This window comes from Vespula vulgaris, chromosome 23, assembly GCF_905475345.1.
Source record: "Vespula vulgaris chromosome 23, iyVesVulg1.1, whole genome shotgun sequence".
NCBI classification, from domain to species: Eukaryota; Metazoa; Arthropoda; class Insecta; order Hymenoptera; family Vespidae; genus Vespula; species Vespula vulgaris.
The window spans coordinates 1,213,988-1,225,000 of record NC_066608.1 but is presented as its reverse complement, the minus strand read 5'-3'; the positions used below and the strand labels follow the sequence as shown (position 1 = coordinate 1,225,000).

Here is an 11,013-nt window from a genome sequence, read left to right as displayed (position 1 = left end):
GTTACATACGTTATATATAATATAATATATATATGTATATATATAATTAATACACGTGGAATGTGCACCCGTAGGCTCGTTCATTCACTCTAACCATAATAAAAAAATTCATAGATGATAGTAAGCGTTTAATAACGCCGAAAAGTATCCTATCAGCAATAGATCGATATTACTGAAAAGATATCAAAGCGTTTCGTTTCGTCATCGAGTGTTCGTTGTTCCTACATCAAGAGCAAACAAAGTCTCTCTCATCTAATCATAATTAAGATTTCAAGATTTCCAATTAATCTTCCGTTTCTCACTATCGAACGCTACTATTAATAATTACGAACAAGTCTTAGTAGGAATTTTCTTCGCAGCGTATCGACGAAGATATAGATTGTAGTGCTTAAAAAAAAAAAAGAAAAAGAAAAAACCCAAAAGAAAGAGAAATATAGACATATAACTTACTATATAAAACGTTTAGATACTTATTTGTTAAAATTTGATTTTTTTCATTTTACTTTCACCACATTGTTCGTTCGTTCGTTCGTTTGTTCTTAATCAAAATTTTTTCTATCATATTTTTCACAAGTATAATTATATTATATTAATACTATATATATATATATATATATAATTTTTTGTATGAAAATTATATTTTGTTTAATTAAAGATTGTAATACGTCGATTAGGGGCAAATAGCCGATTAAAAAGGAAAAAAATATATGTGTGCATATAGGATGGGCCAAAAGTATTTGAATGATTTTAAATATTAATTTAATCTTTCTCGAAACTTTCTACACTTGGTATTTAATTAGGCTTGTAGTTTTACAGTCTAGTAAAAAAAAATGAATTTAAAGAGTCTCGAAAAAAGCAATTAATTTTCAAAATCACTTAAGAAACTTTTGGCCCCTTACCCTGTGTATATAAATAAATAAATAAATAAATGTTAATCGATAAAATAAATCGAGCCACGTGGGATTCCGTTTTCACGAACATTCCAAATGGAGCCGAGCTTTACGAGTAATATTTATTAATCAAAAAATAAAAATAAAAATGAAAATACAAATACATATACATATACAAATACAAATACGAATAAAAATTAAAATTAAAATTAAATGAAAATAAATTACAAGGAACAATAGCGTGGTGTTGGATAATTTCGCTTTTTCGCGAGTCCGCTTCGCCGCATACGCTTTGTTTATTTTGCACTATCTTGCTTTGTTTTAATCCTGGGCTTTTGGCAGTGACATTCAATCGCTATGGATGAGGAGAAAACGTATCCTTGAAAATGATCAACGATGTGTGTATACATATATACGAGAAAGTTTATTTCGAAAAACCGGACTCCTTTTATTCAACAGAATTAAAAGCCTCTTTCTTCTTCTCCCTTTTGCGGTGTTAACAAAGGGGGTGTAAATAATCGATTTAGACCATCTGACCTATTTTACTCCTCAAATAAAAGGTATAAAAAGAAATTAAAAAAAGAAAAAAAAAAGAGAAAGAGAGAGAACACGTGAATTGTTAAGAGGTCTTTCAGAACATACGTGTACATATAATAGTGATGATGGATATAAAATTAAAATTAAAAAAAAGAATAAAGAAATAAAAGGGAATGGAAAATTCAATCAACATTGAAATTATTAATATTATTTAGTCCAGTGATCTATGGATCATCGATTATCATAATGGAGTCTCCTCAACCACGCGCTAAAAATCCGCTCAAAATGTCCCGAATGAAGATATCAACGTATAATCATAAAATATTAATAGTAATAGTATAATAATTACAAAAAGATAGTCGATCAAAGCATCGAATAATAAATTATCGTTGAACATAGTACATACAATATATATGTATGTATATATTTTTGTATATGCGATCATATGTATATAATTATTATTATTATTGTTGTTGTTATTATATTATTTACTATTATTATTATTATTATTATTATTATTATTATTATTATTATTATTATTATTATTATTATTATATTATTATGATCGCGCGAACTTTGTAATCATAGAACAAAAATAAGATCGAGTGATAGAATTAAGTATTCGTCTGATAAGATATGTTCGTATTATTAGAGAAAGTAAGTACTAATTTTTTGTTTAATGAATAATTTTATTATTTAATATAATACAATACTATATATATAATATATATATATATATTGTCTCTTTTATATTTTTAATAAAAATGTAAAACATATACCCAAGCAAGAAGAAAATAACTATTAGTAAAAAAAGAAAGGAGCTCGATCTAATTTTCTTCCATAACCCGAGGCCGCCGTTCAATAAATAGAACGTTATATTATAATACATATCTCGTCGTTCATCTAAAACACTAAAGTTAAACACTAATTATTTTTCATCTTTCTTTCTAATCAGTACAAATTATTCGACGAAGTCATCGAGACGATTTTTGTTGATATCATTTAATTTAAAGAGACAGAAATAGAAATACAGACAGAAACAAAGATATAGATATAGACAGATAGAAAGAGAGAGAGAGAGAGAGAGAGAGAGAAAGAGAGAGAGAGAAAAAGATAGAGCAAATGTTCACGTCTCGATAACTCTCGTCCAACAGCTGCACATTATACTTCGATACCCTATTTTATATACGACTATATTTTTATTGTTTTTTTATTTCTTTTTTTAATTTTTTTTTAATTTTTTTTTTAATTTTTTTATTATTTTTTTTATCTTTTTATTTTTCTATTCATCTCGTAATCATCTTTTTCTCTTTTTTCTTTTTTATTTATTTTTTTTTTCTTTATCTCTAAAGCAGTCTTACACAAAGCGGCAACTTTTGGAAATTATTCGTTTTATGCGACTCTAAAACGACTTCATCTTTTTCCTCTTCCTTCTTCCTCCTTCTCTACATACTTTCGTCTTAACTCGTCAAATCATCTTCTTCTTCCTCCTCCTTCTCCTCCTCCTTTTTCTTCCTCCTCCTTTTCTTAATATCCGATCTTTACGTGATACTTTTGAATTATCATCTTTCGTTATTCACATTCTGGACAAACACATGCAGGACGACGACGACTTGGATCCAAATTTTCAAAATTTTCCGCACGATTACATATACATCTCGACTATCATACGCATATATATATATATATGCGTATATATATATATATATATATATATATATATATATATATATATATATATCGTCGTTATAACTCTCATTTATTTTTAATTAATCTTTTTTTTATTTATTTATTTCGGCCGAGAGAGAGACAGAGAGAGAGAGAGAGAGAGAGAGAGACAGAGAAAGAAAGAAAAAGAGACAGATAGATATGAAAAACGATTTACTCGATTTTTTCTTTTATAGTTCTCGATCAATGATCTATTCTTTTTTATTTTATTTTTTGATTATTTTTTTTTTTTAATTCGGATATGAAAATGATTTACAATTCTCTTAGGTACAGAAAGTTCGAACCAATGATCTTTTCTTTTTCTATTTTATTATCTTTTTATTATTATTATTATTGTTATTATTATTTTTGCAAATGTCTCGATACATATTTTCCCGGGAGAAAAGGAAAAGGTGAGAAACATTATATATCCATCAGATAACTATGAATAAAATTCGAAGATTTAACGTTCTATTTAAAGATATCAAATCGATTAACGTACAATATGAAAACTTGTGAATAGAAAAAAAAAAACTAAGTTTAAGTGTATAGATGATAATAGTAGATAATAGCTACAAAGACTGTCTCGTTCTATTTGATCCTTTTGATATCAAGAAGATCGGAAATATCGAAGCTCTTTAATCGAATATCGATCGTTAGATTTTTATTTCGAATCAAAGGATCGAAAATATCTTTGAACGATTTGAATCATTTGATTTTTGTCGAATCAAAGGATCGAAAATATCGACTCTTTTGATCGATTTGGAAGTTGTAAATGGAAATAGTTATGTAAATAAATAATAATATAAGTATAGCAACACAGATTGTATCGTTCTATTCGATCCTTTTGATATCAAAAGGATCGAAAATATCGAAGCTCTTTGATCGATTTTACTTTTGAAATTTACTTTCTCGACATTTAATATCAAAGGATAGGGAAATGAGGGAAAATATATTGAAACTATTTGATCGACTTTGAATAATTTGATTTTTTTTTCTTTTTTTGATCGAATCAAAAGGATCGAATATATCGTAACGCCTTTGATCAATTGGATTTCAGCTTGAAAATTTATTTTCTCGACTATTCCATAACTTCTCTCTCTTCTTATCTCCGTTTATCGTTGCAAAATAATTCTATGCCTTATAGCTTACGGTATCACAGAGTTACACGCGGTATCATTTGATCGCTCCCAATATCTCGTTTTTAATTTAATACGCGCAAAAGATAGAAAAAAGCACGATATTTATTTATTTATTTATACATACATACATACATACATATATATATATTAATATTTATTTAATTATTTCTTTATTTATATATATGTGTGTATATACGTATATACATATAGATCTTTTTTTAAACAATTAGCCGCTCTCTCGAAGAAAAGCGGATATGGACGCAGAAGACGTCGACCGTTCCCTCGACGGACAGTCCATCTCGTTTCACGTTCAACGACGTAACGTGTGTTTCTTATCGAACGATCTTAATACTGGAAAAAAAGGAAAATAAAAGTAATAATCACACAAGCCAACGATATAAAACGGATTGACAATGTCAATAATCGTAACATTAATAATTCGACAATTAGAATTCGATCGACAGTAATTTATGTGCGACACCTTTTTCTTATTTAAAGAGAAGAAATTTAAAGAGAGGAAGAAAATAAAAAAAATAAAATGTAAGAAAAAAAAGATTAACAATGAAGAAAAGAAAAAAAAATTAAACAAAATAAACTATCTTTGAGATTTGATTTTCGAATTTAATTTTCAACTACGCATAGTATTTCTTCTTTTTTCTTTATACCGATCTTTCGAATCATTTGCGTAATTTTCGTTTTTTCATTTAATTCTTTCTTTCTTGTTTTTTTTTTGTTTTTTTTTTTTTTTTAAGAAAATAAAAGAAACATTCCTCCGAGGTCGTCGAAAAACGTCGTTCTGCATCCGAAATTATTCAAAAATTTTTTTTTATCTTAAAAAATGAAAATATTAGCGTAATTATAATATATAGGTAACAATTGTTAAGTGATAAAATATTTCTATATATTCTCGCCGATCGATATTTTATATATAATATATACATACATATATATATATATATATATATATATATATATATATATATATTTATAAAAACAAGAGAGAGAAATAAAAAAAGAAAGCGAATAATCTACAAAACGCGACACATTCACTTTTACTTTCTATTTACGAGTCTTTGAAACTTTGGTGGTCGATGCTACTCGTCTCAATTATTCTTATCTTTTTTTTTCTTTTTTTTTTTCTTCTCAAAGAAAATCGAAAGCAACGAATTCGAGGGTGCTCCACTCTCGGAAGAGTAAAACGGGGGCGTGGGAGATTGGGGTACGTTGAAGAAAAAACTTTCTTTTTTTTTCCCTTTTTTCCTTTTTCTTTTAACACTGATGTGTACGTTTACGTCTTATATGAAAAATATCTCTCCGTTAATAAAAGCCATACTTTCTTTTTTTTTTGTTAAAGCGATTATACTCTGTGCCAAATCAACGTCGTTTCGTTGGTAATAATAATCCACTTATTTTCATTCAATTGTAGAAAAAGAAAAATATATATATATATGATAATATACACAGGTTCAGTATAAAGTTCTTAAGCGAGTCAAAATTTCATAGACTTGTAATTTTACAGTCTGGAAAAGAATTTTGCTTAAAATAAGAAATTTTCGATAAAGATTACAATTCATTTTTTTTAAATCACCTAAGAACTTTTCTATACTCCATGTGTAATAATAAAATGTAATGTAGATAAAAAAAATCATATCCCTTTTTTATTTTATTTAATCTTTTCTTAAGCAACAAACGTTATTGAATCCGACTTAGAAAAAATATGCATGTATAAAAAAAAATGAAAAAAGAAAGAAAAAAAATCAACAATTTTAAATAGGTATTAAAAAACAAGATCGAATTTCGTAAAAAAAAAATAAATAAATAAATAAATTGATTGATGTGATAATAAGTGGATCATTTCTTAAATCTAATCCTGATTTCCATACGCACCAGGCACGCTTATGTCATTTTCGTAATAGGCTCTAAAAATCGGCACACTCGAACTATTTCTCTAATCCGAACTTATTATTAGGTACGCAGCATCATATCATATCCTCGAGACGTTCTCTCGCTCCAACTAGACTTCACTATTTTTTTTTCCTCTTTCGAAGTATAACCGTGATCTTTAAGAGATTTTTGCGAGGAATTCGAAAAACAAAAAAAAAGAAGAAAAAAAAAGAGAGAGAAAAGCAAATTCGATCTTTTCGGAACTCATATTTGACGATTCTTAATTGATTTTAAACGGCTTAAGTACAAGAAGGAACTTTAATAATCAATTGAACGAATTTGAATGATGGAACGATTCTTAAAAAATAAAAAAAAATAAAAAAATAAAAAACAACGTAAAACTTTTTTCTTTTCCAATGAATTTGGAAGAAAGGAAAAATCCTTTCTTTTGATCTTTCATGGGGAATGGCGGGATATGGTTAAAAAAAATGATTAGAAAGTTAAGAAAAAATCAAACAAAAAAGAAAAAAAAAGAAAGAAAAAAAGATGTTATCGGTAAATTGGCGAAACGTCGTTCTGGATTGGCACTGACCTCGATCCTAGTCGTGTCTGGTGCACCAAAGTAGATGCACCGAAAACTGCACGCAACAACATCAGGCAGCTTCCATTTTTTCTTCCTTGTTCGTTCAACCTTCAAGAAGAAAGCTGCGACGATCGGCGACGATTCTAAACAGATTTTCTCATCGTTATCAAGCACAATATATATATATATCGATATCAGAGCCTTCTTTCTTCGATGATAACGTTCGGGAAATCCCAATGGTTTTCTTCTCTTCATAGATAATTAGATTTCGTTGGAAAAAAAGAAGAAGGAACAAAAAACAGCCACGAATCTCCCATCTTTTTCCTTTTTTTTCTTTCTTGTCACGAATCTTCGAACGTAGCTTATCAAAGGAAGGAAAGAAAAATTGTTGGGGGAAAACGAGAGAAAGAGAGAGAGAGAGAGAGAGAGAAAGAGAGAGAAAAAGAGAGAGAGAGAAAGAGAGTAGTAAATTCTACTCTATTTTCTATATTTATCGATGATATAATGCAAGAAAATGAATCATCATCGTCATCGTCATCATCATCATCGTCATCGTGTTGTTAATATTTCAAGATCGTTCCTTCATCGAATTCGTTCGATTCGTTTTCCTCGTTTCTTCGTAATTATCATTCATAATGTTCCTCTCCCGCGGCTGATAATATACCCCCAATCATATTTTCTTTCTCGATCTTCGTTTCCCGATCGTTTCTTCTCGCGTTCTTTATTTTATTTGTTATTTTGTGTGTGTGTGTGTTTGTTTTTATCTGATTTACCACGCCGAAGGCTGATCCGGACACGATCGCGCCACCACTCCGCTATTCGGCTCGAATGTCGCGACGGGCGCCGAAGTTCGACGGATCTCGATCGGTTTCGAAGCGGACACTCGTGTCCGTCTCGAAACCCCGGGACTGTTTCATGATAGATTCCTTTGATCTTCCTCGTCGTCGTCCCCTTTCTTCAAACTTCTCTTGAGCTTATCGACGAGACAAATGTGAAACTTGTTGAGGGAATTGGAACTACCGGTCTTTGGGGGTGAGGAGCCGGTACTTTTGCTCGGGCTCTGTAGCGAGCTCTGAGACGCTCTCGAGGATGCTCTTGAAAAATGTCGAGAAGTCAAGGGTATAGAACGATGGGCTGGCGAAGTTAAAAAATCCGAACCCGGTGACGTCGACAATGACGGACCCGCAGACTTCGAACATTCCGATACCTGTAACACGGTAACATATCGTGACAATCCTTTTCTTTCTTTTTAATTATCGTTTGCTTTTATTGTTCCATTCATAAATTTACCATTCCTTCATTTTTTTTTTTTATATTACGATTATACTACGACCCAATTGTTCTCACAAGCTTTCACTTTTTTACCATCATACTTCATAAATTATCTACTGTTATTTAATAGCTATTAAATCGATTTTTGAACGATTACTATTACGACGACCGTTAACAAATTACTATTTACCGATTATGCAAGTTACGAAAGAAAAAAGAAGCAGAGAAGAAGGAAACAAACAAAAAACCTGATCCCTCAGGTAATTCAATCGAATTCGATTTAACATCGAATCTAGAACATTAAACTCTCGCGAATAAACACGTTCCAGACCGGCTATTCCGTCTATCCAACCACCGAACTTGAGAATTTTCACACGAATATCTATTTAAATTAGAAAGTGGGGAGAAGTTAACCATGTTCATTCAATCCTTACGTTCTTTTTCAAACGAAATATACGAGAGATAAGATAATGGTAAAATTTCTAGTAGAAATTATATCAAGTAACGATATTAATTTGGAGAGATGACAAAATATAAAATTGAACATATGAAAGAAAGAGAAAAAGAAAGAGAAAAAGAGAGAGAGAGAAAGAGAGAGAGAGAAAGAGAAAGAAAAAAAGAAAGAAAAAGAGAGAGAGAGAGAGAATGAGAGAGGAAAAGAGAGAGAGAAAGAAAGAGAGAATACATTGACGCCCGTGACCACGCACTCGCAAGAGAGTGCAAGGTTACGCGAGACTATTAGGCTCGCCAGCCATGCGCAAGTAACACTTCCCTCCTTTTACCATACATTGCGTCTCGTGCGCAAGGCCGTCGCCGGTCTCGATACCACCATACCGCTGGTGTAAGTAACCATGTAACTATTCTACGGGATATCTCGTCGTTATACGCACATCTTCAGTGGTTCTCGACTCCTCAAAGGAGATTGTAATTAATTAATGAACTTTTTTTTTCTACTTTTTTAATTTTATTTTCTTTAATTTTTTTCTCTAACAAGTTTTACGACAATAGTATGCGTAACACGTACGTACGATATATATATCGATTCTCCAAAAGAGCTTTTACTTAATTTTTTTTCTCTTTTTTTTCTCTCTTTTTTCCTTCTTCCTCTCTTCCCATTTATTTATTAAATAAATAAGGAAATAAGGAAATAAATTTTGTTTACTTATATTATTAATATTAAGATTCTAAATGTCGCGTAAAGGAAAGAATCGTGATACAATCGAAGAAAAAATATTATGAGATAGTAGACGAGACTTGCGTAATATCGTGAAAGCGCGAAGTAATGTAGGTACATACGTAAGTACGTAAGTACACGTACCTGCATTGTCTCAATATTCTTTTTATCTTCTTGTATTAGATAGAGAGAGAAGAAAGAGATGGAATTAGTAAGAATCGTAAGGAATCGCTTATTCGCGCCAATGAAATCGCGAAATTTTAAATAAACTTGTGACTAGAAAATACGTGTGTACTATATCTCTGTGAGATACTCGGTACACACGCGTGCACGCGTATATATATATATATATATATATATATATATATACACATGTAATTGAGTCAACTCTCCCTTTCTCTTGCTCTCCATTAATAACGTATATACCACATATAATGATTTTGAAACCACCTGTATCTTTACTACTTCATTTTCCTATTCTCTTTTTCTTTTCTCTTTTTCATTAATTCCAATATTATACATAAATATAGTTTTTTTCTCCTTCCGCTTTTTTTTTTACTGAAGACATACACACACACACATATATATACATATATCTACTCACCTTTCTACTGCGGCAGGCACGAGGATTCGAACATTCGGAAGATCTACGGCTTCGATTGGTTTTATAAATGTCCCACTCATTTTTCATCACAGGCATCATAAACGCCATCTTTGTTATTGTTGTCGTTACAATATACGCGCAGTCCTTCTTTTATATTTTTCTACCTCCCTTCTCTTTCCCACTTCTCGTTTCTTTCTTTTTCTCTTTGCCTTCTTCTCCCTCTCTATCCCTTTCTTTTTCTTTTTTTCTTTCTTTCTTTCTTTCTTTCTTTCTGTCTTTCTTCCCCTCACTCCCTAACACTCTTTCAAACGAAACTCCACGCGCCTTCTGTCTCTAGAAAGTTCAAACGACTCTGAGAACTTGGTGTCGGCGTGGCTGCTACAACGGTGTGGTGTTAGCGTTGGTGTTAGTGTTGGTGATGTGGTTGCGAGAGAAAAAATGAGGATGAAAGAAAAACAATTCGAATAGAAGAACAAAAAGGAATATTCTTAATCCAAAATATTCGAATAAATTACCAACTTGGATCACCGAAGAAAACGACGTTACTTACTACTACGCTTTAATTATTTAATTCTCGAAAACAATTTCTGAACGTACGGACACGTATAGGTTAATATTCGTTTCCGTATACAACCGCCGGTCGGATTTCGAAAGTTAGTCGATTTTTTTTTCTTTTTTCTTCCTTTCGAGCTTCCTTAGAGCGTAAAAATAGAGGGGGAAAGCGTGTCGTTCGTTTCAACGTCGATGTCTCGGTCGGTGGTCGAATCTGATTATCGTTGTTAAAACTCGATGATGTTCAAATCAAGACCTTTCAACGAGAAGCCTTTGCAAAGTGAAAAATTCTTTAAAACTCTGCCACCGTTCTTCTTCCTCTTCCTCTTCCTTTTCTTCTTCTTCTTCTTCTTTTCCTTCTACTTGTTCGTCTTCCTCTTCGCCTTGTTCTTCTAATCAAAGATTACTGACTATTCTCGATGTTGACTTCGTTCGATCGACTGGAAAACTGCATGTATATATATATATATATATATACGCGTGTGTCGTATGTATTTCGCGCGTTTAGCCTTTTCAAGATCGTTCGACGTCAACGGTCCAATCGGTTCGACGGTCCGCTACAGAATGAGCACGCTGAGAGGGGGGCGACCGTGTTGGTAGGTGTTCGACGGCGCCTAAGAGTGGGGGGTAAGGTACGATAGACGATTGGACGATCGCGAGGCGGGACT

The 11,013-nt window shown here is 31.4% G+C and overlaps 1 protein-coding gene across 1 annotated transcript; it reads right to left on the bottom strand.

Moving 5' to 3' along the window:
* Positions 1 to 925: 925 nt before the first annotated feature.
* Positions 926 to 10,884, bottom strand: LOC127071866 (uncharacterized). Its single transcript, XM_051011635.1, has 2 exons — positions 9,794 to 10,884; positions 926 to 7,950 (listed from the first exon to the last, which is right to left on the bottom strand). The coding sequence occupies exons 1-2, from the start codon at positions 9,899 to 9,901 to the stop codon at positions 7,657 to 7,659; spliced, it is 402 nt and encodes a 133-aa protein (XP_050867592.1). The 5' UTR covers positions 9,902 to 10,884; the 3' UTR covers positions 926 to 7,656.
* Positions 10,885 to 11,013: the final 129 nt, after the last annotated feature.